The following is a 23,333-nucleotide window of genomic DNA, read 5'->3' as shown; positions in this document are numbered from 1 at the left end:
AAAGTGGTCCTAGGGTATGGGAAGGCCCAAAGGTTCTCATAGATATTCCACAAAAGGGTATTCAAAGCAGCTTTCTTTAACAAGGAACATAGAGAAGCATAACTGTGTGCCTACCATGCTGACCCCAACATTTTCACTCCAAAGATAAGTAATATATCCTCAATATACAAGCCCTTTACTATCTCCACCTCTACCCTGACCCTGGCTTTACCTAAACAACTGCCATACTCTAATGCTATGTTTAGGGAGGGGAAGGCATGGGGGAAGAGAAAAAGGAAATGGAAGGGAGAAATAAAGGGATGGAGGAATATGATGCTAAGGAAAGGTCTTTGTAGGGAGAAATGGCGATAGGAAGGGTCTCTGCTGGGAAAGGATCTCTGTAGGACAGAGTATGATGCTACAGGAGCATTGCTATGGGGAAATGGGGTGTCCAGGAAAGAGTGTGTGGAAGAGAGCTGGGTGAGAACGTGCTTGGGAGACATCTGAGCATGGTATAAACGGAAATACCCTTGGATATGGAGTTAAGAGATCTGAGTTCACATCCTGGCTTTCTCCTGCCCTGCATGACCTTGGCACAGGTTTCCCTTAAGTTTTCCCATGAGTAAAATGAGGGGATTGGACAAAAGTCCTTTCCACCTGCAACACTTATTTGATTCTATAATCTGCTCTGCCTTGGCTTTTGAGAAAAGCTTATTGACTGGTTAATTAGGGGGATTAAAGAAACATGAACAGATGCTCTGTAGTGTCTTGGGAGCCAACTTGTTATGGGGAAAGGGATACTATATTTGGAGTTAGACTTGACTTTGCCTCTTGGCTTTGCTACTTACAGCCTGTTTGACTTTGGGCAAGATTCTTCCCCTTTCTAGGTCTTAGTTTCTTAAACTGTGAAACCAGGAGATTGGACTAGATAATTTTTAAGGTACCTTTCTGCTTATTCCCAAAGTCCTATAATCTATGATTTACTTAATTTGTGTTATCATATAATACTAATGATGATGATGAATCTTTCTGCTTATTCCCAAAGTTCCCTAATCTATGTGTGTGTCCATCATAGAAAAATAACGATGATAATAACTAGCATTTATATAGTAGTTTAAGGTTTATCTTCCCAACAACCTTGGGAGGTAAATGTTATTATTATTCCTATTTTACAGATGAGGAAACTGAGGCAGGTGGAAACGACTTGTCAAGGGTCACTGAGTTTTTAAGTGTCTAAGGTTAGCTTTAATATACTAGGAGGAAGATGTGTAAAAAATAAACACATTTTATTTAGCATAGCTAGTGTTTTCTATTATACTGTGAGGCTAGTCTTTTTTTTTTTTTAAAGACTAACAAGTATCTCTGTGAGTCTTCCTTTGCGATGGAATGGTTTTAGGAAGAAGGGTTTGTATCCCTATTGGTAGCCTGCCAGCCTGAGGGTGGTGGGGTAGCGTGAGCGATGTGCCATGCACTTCTCCCGGTCGATGAACAGACTATTAGCCTTGATAGAAATTTCCTTCTCCAGGGTCATTCGCGTATCCTCCAGGTTCCTCAGGGCCTGCTCTGATTCCAGTAGCTTCTGCTTCAGGGCTTGGATAGACATGTTTAGCTCTTCAACCTCGCTGGTCAGTCTAAATCACAAAGACACATGGGGATAGAAAACAGAAGGATTATGGGTCCATTCACCAGAGCCACTGAGGGGTGTGGCAGGGGAAGAGATGTCCTTGGATCCTATCATCCTCTGGTTCCATGAATTCAAACTGAATAGAATATCAAAGATAACTGAGTACATATGTATGTTTTCATTTTACAGGTGAGGAAATTGAGGCCAAGGGAAGGAGCTTCAAGGATTTGGTCATGTCACCATAGATAGTAAGTAGCAGAACCAGGATTTGAACCCAAGCCCTAAGATGTCCAATTAAGTGCTATTTCCATTATACCATTCTGCTTGTCCAAGTGGAATGGTGGTAGCAATGAGCTATGAAACCAGACCTCTGGCTGTGGTATCTCTTTTAATGACCTTGGATGCCTAAGTAGGGAGGTGTATAGTGGAAAATGGTGGGTCATGTGGATGTAATCCATTCAGCATCCACACGACCCACCATTTTCCACTATATATCAATAAAGAATGGAAAAATTCCTTAAATGTATTTATTCTCATCAAATAGATAGCTTTCTTTATTTTAATAAAAGGCTACTTAACTAAATTCAACATTTTTTTTGGTTGAATTCCATCAAAATAGGGTGTGTATGTGTGTACAGATTTAGTCTGGCAAGAAGAAAATCATCCTGGACCAGGAATCTGGGAAACTGGGTTCAGTGGTTTGCGAGAGGCACCTGCCATAGCCTCACTAGAACTGATTGTTAAATATTCAGTGTGAGAAGTAAATATTTTGGAAATTGGCAAATGCTATAAATCAGGGCTTGATTTATTATTTAGTTGATTTTTTATACTTTTAAATTTAATTTGCATTGTTAACATTTTCTCTATCACTTTTTCAAAGTATGTTTATGCATCCCACCCCCATCACTGCTCCCTACCCCAGAGCTGGTTGTTAAACATTTACCAGGAAAATCCAGCCTGGGTTATTATAATCTTGGCTCTACCTGATTTGTTGTGTGACCTTGGCTAAGTCTCTTTTCCCTATCTGGGCCTGTTTTGTTGTCTATAAAATGAACATTAAAAATCCTTGCTCTGTTTGGAGTTCTAATGCAGAGCAAGTGAGATAATGGATGTAAATGAACTTTGAAAACTACAGGTGCCAAATACCTAGAGGTGGGGTGCGAGTAAGTATGAGGGTGGAGGTAGGGAACACAGTAGCATAGTAGGCCCTACTTTTTGTTGTTGTTGAGTCATTTCAATCCTGTTTGAGAACTCATTTGGGGTTTTATTGGCAAAGATACTGGCACAGTTTCTATTTCCTTCTCCAGTTCATTTTACAGATGAGGAAACTGAGGCAAACAGGGTTAAGTGACTTGCCCAGAGTCACACAGCTAGTAAGTGTCTGAGGCCTGATTTGAACTTAGGAAGATGAGTTTTCATGTCTCCAGGCCTGGCACTCTATCCAGTGCACTACCTAGCTGCCCCATCTATATATCTTTAACAATCCATGAATCCAAATGAATGAAAACATTTTTTTTAATTTTAAATTTTTTTGGTCCTAGGAATTAATGAACCTGTCTGCTGAGTCATGGAAGACATGTGTTCTGTCACAGGGGAAAGAACCTACCCTGGCAAAATCATGAATCTCTTAAAGCATCAAAGCAATAATGGTGCTGAGACAGGGCCTTAATCCTTAATTGCTGGTTCTTATCAGAGCGTAGCTGACCTGATCAGTCATGCAATGAGGTAGGCCAGTGAGCCCAATCTATCTCTGAAGAGATGATGTGAAGACCTTAGGCATCTAATCTGACTTTTTAGATTGGATTTATGGAAAGCTTAGGTGAACGAGCCCAGGGTGAGCTGCTATATGCTAGTTCATCCACTTGTCTAATCTGGACTTGCTGCAGGCATTATCAATACTGTGTATGCTATTGACTTGCCCTGTGATAAACATTTACTAAGGTCCTATTGTATTCGGGCACAAGGCTTAGTGTTGCTGATATAAATGAAGTCAAAACACAGTCCCCACCCTCAAAGATCTCACAATGGAATAGGGGTAAGGAGAGATAACAATATGCAAACTATGTACAAACAAGATATAGACAGAGTCCTTGTCTATTAAATGGTGGTGCAGTGGATAGAGTGACACACCTGGCAGCAGGAAGACTTGAGTTCAAATCTGGCCTCAGATATTTACTGTGTGACCCTAGGCAAGTCACTTAACTGTGTTTACCTCAGTTTTCTCAGTTATAAAATGAGCTGGAGAAGGAAATGGCAAACCACTCCAGTATCTCTGGCAAGAAAACCCCAAAAAGGGGTCATAAAGAATCAGACATGACTGAAATGATTAAACAATGACAATAACAACACTACTTACCTCATAAGTTTGTCATGAATAAAGTGCTCTATAAATTTGAACATACTATAGAAATGTTAGCTATTACCTAGACCAGGCATGGGGAACCTGTGGCCTCAAAGCCACATCCAACCCTCTAGGTCCTCAAGTGTGGCCCTTTTATGAGTGTAAACTTCACAGAACAGATCCCCTTAATGAAAGGATTTGTTCTGTAAAACTTGGACTCAGTCAAAAGGCCGCACCCAAGGACCTGTGGCCTCGAGGCCACAGGTTGCCCACCCCTGATCCTAGACACATCAACCACCTTATCTGAATTCTATGCAGATAAGCAAATAACATCATACAGTTGAAAAAAGGTTCAAATGTGGAAAGAATTCAGAGGTGGGTATACAATGGTTCTTTGGCCTGGGTATTGTCATCTAGGTTTAGATTCACATCTGTGTAGATGCCCTTTCAGTCCCAGTGGGTCAGGCAGCCTTTTATCTTAGACACATTTTAGGACCCACAGGGAATCCCAAAATAGAGGCATCATTTACAGGAGTCTGGCTCAAAGTCCTGCTGGTTCCATGATTAGTGTAGACACACCCTTTGGTCCTTGAGACCATATCCTTCCTCCAAATGAACAGTAGAATCAGTAGCATATTCCCAGGTGTGTATTTTTAGCTTGGAAAGGCCTTGACACTTCTAAGGGATTATGAGATGAATAAAATGGTACTAGAAAATTACTCTCTAAACCAGCTTCAAAGGGGCTAGCTTCATGAAAAATCACAGGAGTCCCAAGAGCTTGATGCAGTTCATTGACATTTGGAGCCTGTGAATGGAAAAATCTCTAGCTAAATGATACTCCCTTTCAATATTTGGGGAGATATCACATACACATTAGCATATGTTTCTGTATATATATTTATCCATATGTGTGTATATGCACATATACACATATACACATGTGTATATATGTATGTACACATGTATGTATGCATACATATATATAATATACTTGTATATATGCAAATATAAATGGGGGAGCTAGATGATTCGGTGAATAGAGCACTGAGCCTTGAGTCAGGCGACTGATGTCATTTCAGTCATGTTTTACTCTCCGTGACCCCATTTTGGGGTTTTCTTGGCAAAAATACTGGAGCGGTTTGTCACTTCCTTCTCCAGCTCATTTTACAGATGAGGAATTAAGGCAAACAGGTTTAAGTGACTTGCCCAGGATCACACAACTAGTAAGGGCCTGAGGTTGCATTCGAACTCGTGAAGATGAGTCTTCCTGATTCCAAGCCCGGTGCTCTATCTACTGCACCACCTAGCTGCCCCAGAGTCAGAAAGACTCTAGTTCAAATCCGGCCTCAGACATTTATTAGCTATGTGACCCTGGGTAAGTCACTTAACCTCTGTTTGCCTTAATCTACCGGAGAAAGAAATGGGAAACCACTCCAGAATCTTTGCCAAGAAAACTTCAAGGACAGTACCAGGAGTGCGATGGTCCACGGCGTCATGAAGAGTTGGAAAGGACAGAACAACAACACACAAATATGAATGTAAACAAATGAGTTAATTTGTTTAAAGTGCTTCACAAACCTTGATGCATTCTATCAATGTTAGTTATTGTCGTTGTTGCTGTTATTGTTACAGCGGCCTATCACAATTGATAGTCATTCTCAGTCAGAAGGACCTGGGTTCCAGTGCTGCTTCTGACGCATACTGGCTCTGTGACTCTGGACAATTCATTTAAACTCTGAGTGTCCCAGCAACTTGCCAAGATTCTGAGTTGTACTAATCCTCTACCTCAAAGAAAGAGGAAAAGGACTCATGTACAAAAAAAAAATTATTTGTAGCAGCTCTTTTGTAGCATCAAAAAACAAATAAATAAAAAAACTGGAAACTAAGGGGGTGCCCATTAATTGGAAAATGGCTGAACAAAGTATGGTATATGGGTGTCACGGGATGCTATTATTATACCTTAAGACGTAATGAAATGGGTAGTTTCTGAAAAACTTGCAAAGACTTGGATGAACTGATGCAAAGTAAAGTGAGCAGCACAGAAGAATTTATACTAGGACAATATCGTTGTCAAGAAATGAACAACTTTGAAAGATTTAAGGACTCTAATCCATCATCAGTGTAGAGGATCAGTGATGAAGAATTCTGCCCACTTCCTGACAGAGATATGATGGTCTCAATATGCAGAATGAAGCACATATTTTTGGACATAGCCAAACTTGTATATTTGTTATAAGGGTTTTTTGTTTGTTTGTTTGTTTGTTTGTTTGTTTTTAGTGGAGGGGAATAGGAGGGGGAGGAAAAAAAAAAAGGAAAGCTTGTTAATTGAAAAAAAAAAGGGAGGAGTGGCAGTTAGATGGCATAGTAGATAGAGCACCAGCCCTGAAGTCAGGAGGACCTGAATTCAAATCCAGCCTCAGACACTTACTAGCTATGTGACCCTGGGCACTTCAATTTCCTCAAAAAAAAAAAAGCAAAAAAAGATTATAAATGGCACAAAATTTGTCTATCTGCATTGGTAATGGGATTTTTAAACCACATGCCAGGTTAAAAAAAGATCCACTGCCTTGGAGACTTAGAATGCCATGAACAAGGGTATTTCAATATAGAAGTTCAGGTGAGTAATGTGGTGAATGGGGAGTAACATAAACCTTGAAATGCATCTTTCCCTTCCTCATTTTATATGACCAAAGTTACTTTCTAAGAATAATCAGCACTGTGGTATAGTGGATCAGGCAATAGTCTTGGAGTTGAAAGTCTTGACTGCGTTCAAGTCCTATTAGTTACTAACAATAGGACTAAAGACAACTTATTTCTAGGGTCTTCATTTTCCTCATTGTAAAATGAGAATAATAGTGCTTGCATTGCCCATCTCATAGAGTTGTTGTAAGCCTTAAAGCGATATGCAAAAACAGGTTATGACAGTTATTATTATTAGTAACAACATTATTTATCATCCACTTGGTGCACAGGTAACCATTACTACATAATAAGGCTGGGCCTATACAGCACATAGGGAACATTGAGGAGGCAGGCAACATTTCCAGAGTACTTGGGTGACAAGTTGGCAAATCTGGGTTCCAGTCCCAACTCTGCCATAAACTCAGAATGATGGAATATTAGAGATGGAAGGGATCTTGGAGATCATTTGGTCTATTCCTCATATTACAGATGAAGTAACCAAAACCCAGAGAGAAGAAGTGACCTGGCCAATGGCAGCAGCAGACCTGGGCTTGATGCTAAATCTTTCGTTTCCAAATCCAATTCCCTTTTCACCATAGTCTCACTCTATGACCTCCACCAAGTCATTTTTCTCTGGGCCTCAGTTTCTTTTTCTGCTTCTTTCCTGTGTCCTTTCTTGCTTAATTCACACAAGGTTCAATAAGCGTATATTTAGTGGATCCTTGTCTGCGCTGAATTCATCATCATTTAAACCCTTTTAGAAGTCAAGCCTTTTAACCTCTCTTAGAGGACTGATCTAGTGCCCTTGCCTTCACTCTGCAGGGAATCTCATTGACATTTCTAACCAGGCCCTCTCCGGTTTAGGACTGTGGTCTTCAGTTTTAGTTTTGTTTTTATTTTAATTTGTTATTTATTAACTTTTTTTTTAAGTTTTGAGTTCTGAATTTTCTTTCTCCTTCCAGCCTTTCCCCCACCCATGGAGAAGGCATACAATGTGAAATGAATTATACATGTGAAATCATGCAAAATACATTTCCATATTAGCTATGTTATCAAAAATAAAGTGAAAAAAGTATGCTTCAGTCTGCACTCAGACTTTATCATTTTTCTCTCTCTAGATGGATAGAATTTTTTATCATGAGTCCTTTGGAATTGTCTTGGATCATTGTATTGATCAGACACAGATGATCACTATTTCAATATTTTTTATTAGTGTGTACAATTTTCTCCTGGTTCTGTTCACTTCACTTTGCATCAGTTCATAGTTTTCCCAGATTTTTCTAAAACCATCCTGCTTGACATTTCTTATAGCACAATATTATTACATTATGATCATATACCATAACTTGTTCAGCCGTTCCCCTGTTGATGGGCATTCTCTCAACTTCCAGTTCTTTGCCACAAGAGATGCTATAAATATTTTTTGTATATTTTTGTATTTATATTTTGTGTATATATGCATATTTTGTGTATGTATGTATGTTTCGCATACATACATATACATACATATAATATGTATATAGTGTGTATGTGAGTGTGTGTGTATCCTTTTCCTTTTCTTTGATCTCTTTGGGATATAGAATTAGTAAGTAGATTTGTAGATTTGCTAGGTCAAAGGTTATGTATAGTTTTATAGCCCTTTGGGCATAGTTCAAATTGTTCTCCAGTATGGTTGAACCAGTTCACAACTCCACCAGTAGTGCAATAATATCTCAATTTTTCCACATTCCTTCCAGCACATAGTAGCCAATCTGATAGGTATGAGGTAGTGAATCATAGCTGTTTTAATTCGCATTTTCCTTAATCAAGAGTGATTTAGATTTAGCTCTAGTTTGAAAGACACTCAGCTGGAAGTTGCCCTGTGGGATACATTAAAGGAGGAAATCATCCTTAGGCTGGAATCGGTGCTCTCTTGGAGCTAATAGATGTCCTTATATTCTTTGAATAGTAAACATCAGTGTTCTGCTGCAGTTGGGTGTGTACACATGGAGATCCCCTGTACAGAAAGATAGAGTGGGGAGGTGCCCATACAGGGCTAGAACCTGGGTTCTATTGATCTTTTCATAGAGCATCAGACCCATAAGGGATCACTTACTTCACCCTATCCCAATTTTACAGATGTGGAAACTGATGCAAAGAGAGGAGGAACAACTTATCCATGACCATTTGGCAGGGAAATGGCAAAGTTTGGGCTCCTCTTTCCTCTGGCCACTTTCTGTTTCAACCAGGAGAGCTGCTTTTCCCCCAGTAAGGTTGCATAATGATAATACCAGCCTATTTTATTGATACAATCCTCTATACTTGCCAAAGCACATTCATCTCACTATCTCCCTTAGCATGAGTTATTTTCTTTATTTAAATAGTTGAGGAAAGAAGCATAAGACCTGTGTTCTAGTCCTGTCTCTGACACATATTGGCTGCCTTTATGACCTTGAATAAATCACTCCCCCAGGCAACTCCTTATGACTATACATTTGCAAATTTGTATGAGTGAGGAAATTTTCTCACTGGGAATTCTCTACACCAATAAAATCTGAGTCCCAATCTTTTACGCCACAATGCTCCTATAAAGTAGGCACTATAAATTTTTTTTATAACCATAATTTTACAGATGAAGAAAATGAGATTTGGAGAGGTGAAAGGTAGTATTAGATTTTGGATTTGAGTCCAAATCTGCTGACTCCAAGTTCAGTGATTTTTCTTGTAACCACACTGTTTCTTGGAGAGCAAGCACGATATACAGTCACATGACCATGGCATCTCCAATCCCTAGATCCACATGTATATGACTTCAGGGCCAAGATAAGAGACTTCAGCTATTTTCCAACCTCTCCTGAAAGAGCCCTAGGAAAAATACTCCAACTTGGAGGATATGCCCTCTAAATACAGACTTATGGGACTAGAAATCTTGTCTGTGTCCTTTCATTATGTTGAGTATAAGAGGAATTAAAGGGAAATTAGATTATAACTCTCTGGAAGTGTAGTATATTACATGTATGGGCACAGAGAATGTTAAACTATTTAATTTCCTCTTTATTTAATATCTGAATTAAATGTTTTTGTTAATGGACCTATGCATCTCTAGAATGACCTAGGAATAAAATAATATAATCGATGGGGATTCAGACTGTAATATAAATTATCCCAAAGCAACCTCAATGATCCCCGATTGGCTAAGGGGATGCTGTATATGTACAGAAACATAAGCTATGTGAAGCCGGGCCATAGTCATTACCTGAATTGTGCTGCGTCCCTGCAGAGGTCCACATTGGGCCTTTGAGCTCGCTGATAAAGCCTTGTCTGAGCAACTTTCAGGGGGGTTTCTTTGTCTTTGATGGCTTGTTTGAGGGATGCAATGTTGTTTTCCTGGTCACTAATTTCTCTGAGTGTCTGTGGAAGAAGTAAAGTGAAATTGAGCTTCTATGGTTAACTCCACCATGTAGATAGCCAGGAGACTTAGGGAAAAAGCAGCAAGGTAAAAAAGACTTGGGCTGTGCCTTCAGCAAGTGCCAAGATAATGGCAGAGCTGAACCAGACCAGCAGATGGTACAGAACCAGGAATATGGGTATATGCCTAAACCCAGAGGCCCAAGTCTGCAGTAGCTTCCCTTTCCTTTCTGTACAAGACAGGAGACATGCCTCTCTAAAGCACACCCTCGAAATTCTATCTTTTACCACACTCTGTGAGCTTGACCAGAGGCAAGAATGGACCCACTGACTTCCCAACTTAAGCATTTGAATGATCCATCATGCAAATTTAGGGCTCAGGTTTTTTCCCCCTTTTATCATGTTTCCTCTTTGTATGCCTAAACATTGTATTGCTTCTGAGTGTATGTGTCTATTATTCTAATGGCTAAAGTAGATTTGTCCTTCAAGCACAGAAGCTTGGAGATGATGCTGACACAGCCAAGTTTACTACTTGGTCCCAGAGCTCTGTGAGCCAAAACAACCAGGGAAATGAGAAAAGGGGTCACAAGATATGTGTAGGACTGAGTGTGGAGGCTGCAGGAAATTTTCTGTGTTCTGCACCTCACCTTTGCTACTGGAACCTTAGTCCAAATTTGTTTAACGAAAGAAGTCATGGCCAATTTAGAAGTGGTAAAAGCTCCCATGAGCTGTTTGAGTCAAAATAGCTAAATTTCCTGTTCACTTAACACCCTGAAAACATTCTGCTGGGGTATAGGGGTGGTGGTAGTGGGGGGCGGAGATTATGGCAAGAGAGGACCCACAGAATCATGTAGCTAAGTTTATTAGATGTCATTGAGTCCAACTCCATCATTTTACAAATGAGGAAACTAAGGTACAGCAAATTGGGGGAGAAAGCATGAGTGGGAGGATCCTAAGACCCAAGTCCTGGCTGCATTACTCACTAGCATGTCACATAACGTCATTCTCCAAGCCTCACTTTGCCCATCTGTAAAATGCAGGTGATCTATGATGAGCTGGAAGGGACCTCAGGGGGCCTCCTAGGCTAATCCCTTCATTTTACCTATGAAGAAATTGAGTCAGCGGAGCCAAGATGGCAGAGTGAAAGCAGTGACTTGCTTGAGCTCTCCCCCAAACCCCTCCAAATACCTGTAAAAAACGGCTCTAAACAAATTCTAGAGCAGCAGAACCCACAAAAAGACAGAATGAAACAAATTTCCAGCCCAAGACAACCTGGATGGTTGATCGGAAAGGTGTATCATGCTGGGCTGAGAGAGGAATGCAGTTCGGCATGGGTGCACAGGCAAAACAGGCCTCAGGAACCTGGAGCATGCCTCAGAGGACTGAATCACAGGCAGCTGTGGTGGTTTCCAGACTTCTCAACCCATGAACGCCAAAGACAACTTGAAAGGTCAGTAGGAAAAGTCTATGTCTGTGGTGAGAGAGAAGTGTGATCCCAGCTCCAGTCCCCAAGTGTGGCCCTGGGGCGGATGCTGCCTCCAGAGCTTCTGACCCACAGACTGAGGGGGAATCCAGTGGCTGGGATAGAATTGGCCAAATGGAAAAGAAGTCCAAAAGCTTACTGAAGAAAATACTTCCTTAATACCACATCATACCTATCAGATTGGCAAAGATGACAAAATAAGAAAATGATAAATGTTGGAGAAAATGTGTGAAAATTGGAACACTAATGCATTGTTGGTGGAGTTGTGAAATGATCCAACCATTTTGGAGAGCAATTTGGAACTATTCCCAAAGGGCTATCAAAATGTGCATACCCTTTGACCCAGTAATAGCACTTCTAGGGCTATATCCCAAAGAGATCATACAAATGGGAAAAGGACTCATGTGTACAAAAACATTTATAGCAGCTCTTTCAATTGGGGAATGGCTGAGCAAGTTGTGATATATCAATGTAATGGAATACTATTGTGCTATAAGAAATGATGAACAGGCTGATTTCAGAAAAAAACCTGGAAAGACTTGTATGGTCTAATGCTGAGTGAAGTGAGCAGAACCAAGAGAATGTTGTATACAATAACAGCCATGTTGTGTGATGACTAATATTGATAAATTTAACTCTTCCCAGCAATACGAGGATCTAAGACATCTCCAAAGGCCTTGTGAAGGAAAATACTATTCATATCCAAAGAAAGAACTATGAAATTTGAATGGAGATTGAAGCATACTATTTGCTATTCTTTTTTCTCTTCTGTTGAGTTTTGTTTCCTCTTTCTGGTATTTCCTCCTATTGGTTCTCATTCTTACTTACAACATCACTAATGTGAAAGTATGTTTAATAGGAATGTATATGTATAGCCTATATCAGATTGTGTGCCATCTTGGGGAGGGTGGTGGGGAGGAAGAGGGAGAAAAATTTTAAACTCAAAAGCATATGGAAGTGATTGTTGATAAATCAAAATAAATTAATAAAGAAAAGAAAAAGGGAAAGAATTAAAAAAAAGAAAATACTTCCTTAAAAATTAGAATGGAGCAATTGGAAGCTAGTGACTTTATGAGAAATCAAAACATTGTAAAACAAATCCAAAAGAATGAAAAATTAGAAAACAATGTGAAATACCTCATTGGAAAAACAACTGACCTGGAAAATAGGTCCAGGAGAGATAATTTAAAAATTATTGGACTATCTGAAAGCCATGATCAAAAAAAGAGCCTAGACATCATCTTTCAAGAAATTATCAAGGAAAACTGCCCTGATATTCTAGAACCAGAGAGTTAAATAGAAATTGAAAGAGTCCACCAATCTCCTCCTGAAAGAGATCCCCAAAGGAAAACTCCTAGGAATATTATAGCCAAATTCCAGAGTTCCCAGGTCAAGGAGAAAATATTGCAGGCAGCCAGAAAGAAACAATTCAAGTAATGTGGAAGCACAATGAGTGCCACCTCCCTGGAGGTCTTGCAGCAGAGACAGAAGGCTGCCTGTCCAGGATATTGTACAGGGCATTTCTGCCCTGGCAGTAGCAGGACCAGATGACCGTGGAGGTCTCCCCCTCCCCGGTTCTGAGCATATAGGCCTCTGCTGACAAAACAGAGGAGTTGCTTACATTCATTCCCATCAAAACTCCCTTAGAATGTGACCTTCCTACAATGAGTCACCTCCACTTTATAACTGTAGCAAATTATCCCAAATGTCAAATTATTTTGAAGCAGCTGAGTGGGATCTGCTTTTAGAACAACCACTTTGGGGCTTGCTGGGGAAGTGAGGACTTGGGTGAGAAGTCCCCAGTGTTCAACTTTTATATCTGTAAGTCCTGGTAGAGGGGAGTCGTGGCTGCTGTTCTCCAGGGACTGGTGGCTAACTGACCATCTGGGTTTGGAATAAGGAACATTAGGGTGATTTGTGTACTTCCCCTAAAAAGAGCCATGGGGTCCAGATTAAGCTATGATTCTGGGTTGGAGGGACCATAGGGTTGACTAGGAGAGAATTACAAATGGCCTAACCCTCAGTGCTTGTGCCTGGCTAAAAAGAAAAATGTCACAGAACTAGGACCAGGGGCTGGAAGTCATGGAAAGAGTTACGGTCTTAGACACAGAAGATCTGCCTTAGGGGGCCAGCTTGACCACTGCCCAACTATAGGGCTATGGATGAAACATTTCACCTCTATGAATGCCATGGTTTTGTAAAATGAGGGTTTTGAACCAAATGAGCCACTTCTTCCAGCCCAGACATTATGTGGGTCTAGATAATAGGGAGGTAGTCTTTTGCTCAGTTCCAGGAAAAGCTTCCTAGCAATCAGAGCTATCTGACAACAGAACTAGCTATTTTAGACTATAATCAGTGGTCACTGGAAGATAATCAGTCAGGGTTCTACAGAAGGGATTTCTGCACTGAGAGGATGGACTAGATGACTTACAAGGCTCTGTCGAGCCATAAAAGGAGTTCTGCGTGACTCGAACTCGTCTCATATACTTGCTTCTTTCTCTCCTTTTACATTTGCCACTGCTCTGGCATGGGCCTTTATCATATCTAGACTATTATAATAGCCTGCTGGTTGATTTCCCTATCATGTTTCTCTCCTCACCAATCCATCCTCCACTTAGCTGTCAAATTGATGCTCCTAAAGTGCAGATAAGATTCTGTTGTTGGGTAGTCATTTTTTAATCATGTCCCCATTTGGAGTTTTCTTGGCAAATATACTGGAGTGGTTTGCCATTTCCTTCTCCAGAACATTTTACAGACAAGGAAAGGCAAACAGGGTTAAATGATTTGCCCAGGGTCACACAACTGTTAAGTGTCTGAGGCTGGATTTGAACTCATGAACTACTGACATCCGGCCCAGCACTCCATCCACTGAGCCACCTTGCTGTTTATGATTATACATACTCTTTATTCAATAAATTCTAGTGCCTCCCTATCACCTCCAGGATCAAAAAGTACAGTGCTTTGGAGTTCATTCCCCTCTTTTCCAATGTCCTTATACCTTACTCCCTTATTTACTCTGTGATCCAGTGACACTGATTTCTTTAATGTTCCTCACATAAGATAATCCATCTCCTGACTTTAGGCATTTTTACTGGCTGTCCCCCATGCCTGGAATACTCTCCCTCCTCATCTCTGCCTTCTGGCTTCCCTGGCTTCCTTCACATCTCAGCTAAAACCATGCTTTATGCAAAAAGCCTTTCCTGATCCCCCTTAATGCTAGTGCTTTTCTTCCGTTGATTATCTCTAATTCATTAGAGAAGAAGACTGGAGTAGGTAATGTGGAGCACTTAGAGCTTAGTCAGCCATCAAAGATGCCAAGGTCATCCACTGCATTCCAGACCATCTCCTGCCAGTTATCCTGACTTTTGTCAGGCCCTTGGTCTTCAATGACTCTGGAACAATGAGGCTGATGACTTTGTACAACTCAGCCTCACTTAAATCCAGTTCACTCGGGAGTCAAGACTTCACCCCATGATATCATTGGTCCTCTTCAAAAGCAAAGAACAAACAATAACAGCATCTCTAATTTCTCCTGTATGAAGCTTATTTGAACATAGTTATTTTCATGTTGTCTCCACCATCAGACTTGTGTGCTCCTTGAGAGAGGGACTATCTTTTTTCCTTTCTTAAATCCCCAGTGCCTGGGTGCCAGAGCACAGTGCCTGGCTCATGGTAGGTGTTTAAAAAATGCCTGTTGATCGATTAATTGGACTTCAAAAGCATGGGCCTGGTGCCCCGAGGGCTTTGAGGCAGGGAGAGATGAGGTGGGGAGGAGACAGGGCACAGCTAGAGGTGCTCACTTTATTCAGGTGGTACTGCAGCTTGTGTTTGGCATCCTCCATCTCGTCACAGCGCTTGGCAAAGGCCAAATTGACATTATCACACTGTAGGCGGAGGTCCTCGGCAGTGTCATTGAGGATGTTGTTAATCAGGAGCCGCAGGTTGACAGATGCCATCTTCTCCCGTTCTGCCCGGTAGATGGTGTCATGGCTGAACTTGGCCCACGTTTCTGGAGTGGAGACACTAAAGGGGTCAGAGGATGGTAAAGAAGTCAGTATTTCCTGGCCCCAGGGTGTGAGGAGTCATGGAACAAGAAGAGATCTCTTCTTGGAGTCAGGAGAAGAAAAATTTCCTGACTCCAAGGAGTTTCCACTCTAACTGAGGAAATGAAATAGACTTATGCGAACAAGAAGATTGTAAGGCACACTTTGTATAACGTATGCTAGGTTCTCAGAGCCCATAGAGGAAAAGAGTGATGAGCGAAGGGGGCTCACAGCAGGAAATAAACCTGGACCATTTTAGGGAGTGGCAGATGATGGAGGTCTTCACAGGCTACATTGACTGTGAGACATTAACCTTAAGTCTCTCCCCATTCTAGTCCATGCTCCACTCCACTGTGGAATTGATCTTCCTACAGCACAACCTGTCACATACACACACCCCTTCCCCCAGTTCAATAAACTCCAGTGAATTCCTATTGCCTCCAGATCATATACAAAATCTTCTGGCATCCAAAGCCCTTCATAACTTGCCCTGTTCCTACCTTTCCAGTCTTCTTACACCTTACACCCCCTCAGCTACTCTCTGATTCAGCAACACTGACCTCCTTTCTGTTCTTCACACACAATACTCCAACTCCAGGCTTTACATTTTCATTGGCCATCTCCCTACTGGCTTCAGAGATTTCCATCAAGTATTAACTAAAACACTGACTCCTCCTCTAATCTCTCTTTATGCTAGTGCCTTCCCTCTGTGATTATCTCCGATTTATCCCGTATGTTGTTTGTTTGATCATAATTGTTTTCATGGTGTCTCCCCCATTAGACCATGAGTTACTTGAGAGCAGGGACTGTCTTTTTTTTGCTTTGTTTCTGTATCCTTAGCACTTAGCACAGAATCTGGCACACGGTAGGTACTTAATAAAATGCTTATTGAATGACTCTACGGCACAAAGGAAAAAAGTAGGAATCTGGAGAAAAGAAAGATCATTGGTTGGTAGGGTTAACCAGATAAGATAAATTGGAGGAAGTATATAGGATTTGAATTAGGCAGAAGAAGATAAGATCTATGGGGCTTTCGGCAGGTGGCAGAATGCTTCTTGTCAGAACAAAGAAAACCCACAATCAGGGAGATAACTCATGAACTTACTGATCCCTCCTTGGAGGGACCATTTGGCATCCCTGGTGGACTTGATCAAGGTTCGCCTTCTCCAAGAAATCCTTTTCTAACTGCTGGAATCATGCCTCCTTTGTGGTATTTCTACTTTGATGTTCTTTAGAAAAGAATATTAGTTGACCTTCTGTGTTTGAGTATGTGTAAGATGTGGGGAAGAGATTTCAGCATTCTGGGTTGGGTTGCTAGACTTTATACAGAATGGTCTAGCTGAGTAAGGGTCCCAACTTCTTGGCCTTGGGGAAGTACCTAGTGGAAAGAACCCTTCCTTGGTGTGAGAGGACTCTGTATTCATATCCTGTCATTGTTCATAGCTCCCTGTAATGAGGGAGCGTAAAGAGTTCGACCTCTCTGAGCCTCAGTCTCTTCTCTGTGAAGGTAGAGAGTTGAGTTGGACTATAAGGTTTTCATGGTTCTTTCAAGCTATAAATCTGGAAGATCTGGGTTGTTATAGAGCATTGAGACCCTTAGCCTCTTTAGGGGCTGGAGACAAAGCCAGGAGAGAGCTGTTGAGTTCCTCATTGAAGTCCCTAAAAACCCTTTGACTAAAAAAACCAACCAACCAAACACAAAAAATACAGCCCATGGCTACAATGTGCCCAGAGAAGATCCTGGTGTCTGCCTAAGGTCCGTAAACGCAATACAGATTAGACGTTTGAATGGGCCCACTGTGTTCATACAGCAGAGGAGAGAAATAGTTTCCAGGAAGAATATTTACTTTTCCCTTTCTATAGCCCTGGGTGGGTTTGGCTACCAGTTGTGATTCCCAGGGCCAGAAGCTAATATCTGGCTTCAGTCTCTAGGTTTTGACTTGGCCTTGGATTCCTGTCACTTTGGCTCATAAGACCTTTGAAGGCAGGTATAATTCCTTCTTTTTTTGTGGGAGAGGAGCACCTACCATTATAGCTACTGGGTTCTCGAAAGAAGAATAAAGTTTGCTGAATCAGAATGAATTCGATACCCTCCATTAAACCTCATCCAGCTTAGGGCTACCCCAAATCCCTGTCCCTTTACACACAATACTCTCTCAGACTATCTCCCCAGATAGGTCCAATTTCATTTTTTCAGAAGCAGATGTCAAAAACTTATAAACTTCTATACCAGGGGTTCTTAGCCTTTTTGCTAATGGACCTCTTTGGCAATCTGGTAAAACCTATGGACACCTCAAAATAATGTTTTATTTAATTAGGGAAATACTAAATTTCAGTTAAAAGTTAGTGAAAATAAGGATGTATTTTTTTTTCATCCAAGTGCACAGCCCCCCTGTCATCTCTCCAAAGACCATGGACCTCAGATTAAGAACCCCTGTTCTATATGATGTCTGGTGAAGCTGAGGACACCAGGTTCACAGTTTCTTCTGCCCCATCCTCTCTATCTAAAACCACGCCGTGAGGGATAGGCAGCCTTGGAGACTCTTTTGAACCCCTGCTAGCTAGATGAGTATGAATAGAGTTCTAGACCTCGATGGAGTCTGGATGCATGTCTCTGGACAAGTCACTTGACCTCTCTCTGCCTCCATAGAGTTCTAGACCTCGATGGAGTCTGGATGCATGTCTCTGGACAAGTCACTTGACCTCTCTCTGCCTCAGTCCCCTCATGAGTAAAAAAACGGTGTTGGAACTAATGGCCTCTACAATCCTTTCCATCTCTAAATGTGTAATCCTATGAATCTCTCCCCACCTCCATTTCACTCTTGTCCAAAAGACTGGCTTATACTCTTCTGGCTTCACCAGCATCCCCTTGAACATTTGTCACCTTTAACAATTCACATCAGGGAAGAGAGGGAAAAAATACACTCCAGATAATCTATTTTTTCACTAAGCTCAAGACCCCTGGTGTGGATTAGAAGGCCTCGCATAAACCAGCTCTTCTCCGGGATAAACCAGAGGCAAGCAACCCATGTGATAGTGGGGGTCTGCCATCTGTTGGTCACTGGAAGAAACTACACAGAATGCCACCTCTCAAAAGGATGGGAATATACTGCAGAGTGGGAGAGTGGTGGGTAAGCAGATTCTCTGAGAGTCACAAGATGATATCATCTGTGAATCATGGGACTTCATCCACAGAGGCCAAGGGCAAGAGTTATAGCATCATCCTACCCAAAGGAGCAATGACCTAGGGAGGCCTCGGGGGACCTGAGCTCTAGACATTTACTAGCTAGAGAGATGGGGCAAGTTACTTTCTTTCTCCAAACTAATTTCCCACCTTTATAGTCAGCCATTAGTCAATTAGCATTTATTAAACATCTACTACTATATGCCAGGCCCTGTGATAAACATTGGAAATACAAAGGAAAGCAGAAGATAGTCTGCACTCAAGGAGCTCACAGCCTAAGTAGAGGAGAAAATGTGCAAACAATTACATACAAACAAGGTATATCTGGGAGATTAAGGAGGATCAGAAGAGGCTTCTCAGGAGAGATGGGATTTTGGATGAGGCTTGAAGGGAAACCAGGAGTAGGAGTGAAGAAGAACATTCCAGGCATGGAGAATGAAATACCCAGAGTTGGGAAATAGAACGTCATGTATTAGGAAGCTAGTGTCAATGAGCAGAGTATATGGCAGGGAGCATGGTATAAGAAGACTGGAAAGGTAGGAAAGGGCCAGGTTGGAGAAGGCTTTGAATTCAATTCAACACATACTTATAAAGCAAGGACTATTTTTAGGTGCTTTTCTAGATCATAGAGATACAAATACACAAATAGCCCCTATTTTCAAGGGGCTTAAAAACGAGGGGGATGGATTTGTTAGGTTCCTTGTCAGCATTAGAAATCTCTCTGAGTGCAACCTTTATTAGCTATTAGAGCTTGGCAAATCACTTTACCTCTACAGACCTCAGTTTGTTCATCTGTAAGTAATCCCTGTAGTCCTTACTTCATGAAGTTTTTGAGAAGAAAGAAATTTGTAAACCTTTGAGTTCCATGGAAATGTGAGCTATGATGAATATATATATATATATATATATGTATATATATATATATATACTATGTGGAAATTTCCCTTTTGTGGCCTCTCTTTGAAGTCCCTGGGCTGTTACCAAGGAGAATACTCTTCACCCAATCCGCATGCTACCCATTCAATATACTCACTGACTTCCAATTCACACAGACGCCTGTGTTTGGCACCAGAGAGTTAGGAGTAAGGTACAGTACAAAAGTGGAGAGGAGATGGGATCTCTTTCTTCAGGGATCTCATGAATTCTAGTAGGAGCTAAGGCATAGACCCACATAACTACAATACAATTGCATTGTACAGTACAATTAAGATTAGCACAATTTTAAGGAGCTAAGAATAATAAGCTCGTTGAAGGCAGGAGATCTTTTGTTTTTGTCTTTGTCTTTTGTATCCCTACTACCTAACAGGTTGCCATACCTGTGGTGCGCCCTTTCATAACAGATCATAAAACTGAGCTACAGCATAAGACAGAGGGGGGAAAATGCCCAAGGAGAAGTTACCCCCAAAAATGACCAAGGAATTCACAGTTAGGAGAGGGTACTTTTGGCTGTGGAGATCTGGGAAAACTTTCTGGAGGAGGCAGCACCTTAGCTGAGCCTTGAAAGAAAGATTGGCTTTAAAGAATTGGAAATTGAGGGAATGCCCATCAGCTGGGGAATGGCTGAATAAGTTGTGGTATATGAATGTAATGGAATACTATTGCACCGTAAGAAATGAGGAGCAGGCAGATTTCAGAAAAACCTGGAAAGACTTACATGAACTGATGCTGATTAAAGTGAGCAGAAATAGGAGAACATTGTACAATATTGTGCAATGATCAACTATGACAAACTTAGCACTTCTCAGCAATACAATGATCCAAGATAATTCCGAAAGACTCATGATGGAAAATGCTGTCCACATCCAGAGAAAGAACTATGGAGTCTGAACGTAGATCAAAGCATACTGTATTCACTTTTTTCTTTTTTTGTCTTTTTTTCATAGTTTTTTCCCTTTTGTTATGTTTCTTTTTTCACAATATGAGTAATATGGAAATATGTTTAACATGATTGCGCATGTATAATCTATATCAGTTTGCTTGCCATCTTGGGAAGAAAGAAAAATTTGGAACTAAAAATCTTATAAAAATGAATGTTGATAACTATTTACATGAAATTGGAAAAAATACTATTTACAAAAAAAAGAAGGGTTGGAGGGAAATATATTCCAGGCACAGGGGAAAACATGAGCAAGGGCACTTGGGGAGGAAAGTATGTGATGTGAACCATGAATAGCAAATTAGTTTGGCTAGAAGTACAAGGAAGTAGCATGTGATGAGTTTGGGAAGCTAAGCTTGGGGCCAGAATGTTGAGGACCTTGGATCCAGACCTGAAAGCTTAGCCTTTTTTTAATTGTAAATTTCTCTTACATTTCAAGTAAAATAAAGCTTTTTTTAGCATTCATTTTTACAAGATTTCAAGTTTCAAATTTTCTCCTTTCTTCCTTCCCCTGGTAGGCAGTTTGATAAAGTTTATGCATATGCTATCATGTAAAAATAATTTCCATATTAGTCACAGTTGAAAAAGAAGAAACATTTAAAAAAACACACACACACACAAGAAAGAGTAAAGTAAGTGGGGAGAAATTATGCTTCAATCTGCATTCAGAGTCCATTAGTTCTTTATCTGGATACGGATAGCATTTTCCTTAATGAGTCCTTTGTATTGGACTTGGATCATTGTGTCATTGGGAAGAGTTGAGTCATTCACAGTCGATCATCACACAATGTTACTGATAGTCTATAACAAGTTTTCCTAGTTCTTCTCATTTCACTTTACTTCAGTTTGTATAGGTCTTTCCGGGATTTACTGAAATCTGTCTGTTCATTATTTCTTATTGCACAATAGCATTCCATTACATTCATATACCACAGGCTTGTTCAGCCATTCCCCAATTTATGGACATCCTCTCAATTTCTAATATTTTGCCCCCACAAAAAGGGCTGCTATAAATATTTTTGCACCTGTAGGTCCTTTTCCTTTCTGTATGATCTGTTTGGGATACAGACCTAGTAGTGACATTGCTGGATCAATGAGTATGTACAGTTTGGTTGCTTTTTGAGCATAGTTTTAAATTGTTCTCCAGAATAGTTGGATCAGTTCACAACTCCATCAACAGTGCACCAGTGTCCCAACTTTCCCACATCATCTCCAACATTTATCATTTTCCTTTTTTGTCATATTAGCCAATCTGATAGGTGTGAGGTGGTATGTCAGAGTTGTTTAATTTGCATTTCTCTAATCAAAAGTTGTTTTGGAACACTTCTTCATATGCCTATAGATAGATTTGATTTATTTGTCTGAAAACTGCCTATTAATTCATGTCTTTTGACCACTTATCAATTGGGGAATGGCTTATATTCTTATACATTTGACTAAATTATCTATATATTTGAGAAATGAAGCCTTTATCAGAGACATTTGCTATAAAGATTGTTTCCCAGCTTTTTCCTTTCCTTCTAATTTTAGTTGCATTGGTTTTCTTTGTATAAAAGCTTTTAAATTTAACATAATTCAATTATCTATTTTATATTTTGTAATACTCTTTATCTCTTGTTTGGTCATGAATTCTTCTCCTCTCCATAGATCTGACAGACTATTCTTTGTTCTTCTAATTTGCTTATGGTGTCACCTTTTATGTCTAAATTATGCACCCATTTTGACCTTATCTTGGTATATGGTGTGAGATGTTGGTCTCCATCTAGTATGTGTCCTATTATTTTCCAGACTTCCCAGCAGTTTTTGTCAAATAGTGAATTCTTATCCCAAAAGGTGGCATCTTTGGGTTTATCAAACACTAGGTTACTATGGTCATTGACTATTGTGTCTCGTATACCTAATCTATTTCATTGATCCACCACTCTATTTCTTAGCCAGTACCAGATAGTTTTGATGATTATTGCTTTATAATATAGCTTAAGATCTGGTATTGTTAGATCCTTACTTTGTATTTATTTTTCATTAATTCCCTTGATACGCTTGACCTTTTGTTCTTCCAGATGAATTTTGCTGTTATTTTTTCTAGCTCTGTAAAATAATTTTTGTTAGTTTGTTATGATATTGAATAGGTAAATTAGTTTAGGCAGAATTGTCATTTTTATTATATTAGCTCAGCCTACCCGTGAGCAATTGATATTTTTTCCAGTTGTTTAGATTTGCCTTATTTGTATGAAAAGTGTTTTGTAATTGTGTTCATTTAGTTCCTGGGTTTGTCTTGGCAGGTAGACTTCTAAGTATTTTATATTGTTTAGAGTTATTTTAAATGGAATTTTTCTATCTCTATTGCTGCTGGGTTCTCTCTCTCTCTCTCTCTCTCTCTCTCTCTCTCTCTAAGGCAATTGGGGTTAAGTGACTTGCCCAGGGTCACACAGCTAGTAAGTGTCAAGTGTTTGGTCTGAGGCCGGATTTGAACTCAGGTCTTCCTGACTTCAGGTCCAGTGCTCTATCCACTGTGCCACCTACCTGCCCCTTTGCTGTTGGGTTTTATTGGTTATATAAAGAAATGCTGATGATTTACGTGGGTTTATCTTATATCCTGCAACTTTGCTAAAGTTGTTAGTTATTTCAAGTAATTTTTTAGTTGATGCTCTAGGGTTCTCTAAGTATACCATCATATCATCTACAAAGAGTGATAGCTTTGTTTCTCATTGTCTATTCTAATTCTTTCAATTTC

The 23,333-nt window shown here is 40.3% G+C and overlaps 1 protein-coding gene across 1 annotated transcript in view; it reads right to left on the bottom strand.

The window, feature by feature from the left end:
• Nucleotides 1–1,194: 1,194 nt before the first annotated feature.
• Nucleotides 1,195–23,333, bottom strand: part of TEKT4 (tektin 4) — a 50,296-nt gene continuing 28,157 nt past the window's right edge. Inside the window, exons 4-6 of the mRNA XM_027863220.1 lie at nt 15,297–15,519; nt 9,862–10,016; nt 1,195–1,610 (exon numbers count right to left, since the gene is read on the bottom strand). Coding sequence (XP_027719021.1) covers nt 1,394–1,610; nt 9,862–10,016; nt 15,297–15,519 — 595 coding nt within the window. The 3' untranslated portion in view covers nt 1,195–1,393. The remainder of the gene's footprint in view (nt 1,611–9,861; nt 10,017–15,296; nt 15,520–23,333) is intronic.

Source organism: Vombatus ursinus, unplaced genomic scaffold, assembly GCF_900497805.2.
Source record: "Vombatus ursinus unplaced genomic scaffold, bare-nosed wombat genome assembly UNPS02014770.1, whole genome shotgun sequence".
NCBI lineage: Eukaryota > Metazoa > Chordata > Mammalia > Diprotodontia > Vombatidae > Vombatus > Vombatus ursinus.
Note: the sequence above shows the minus strand (reverse complement) of the source record. Positions and strands in the feature narration are given on the sequence as shown.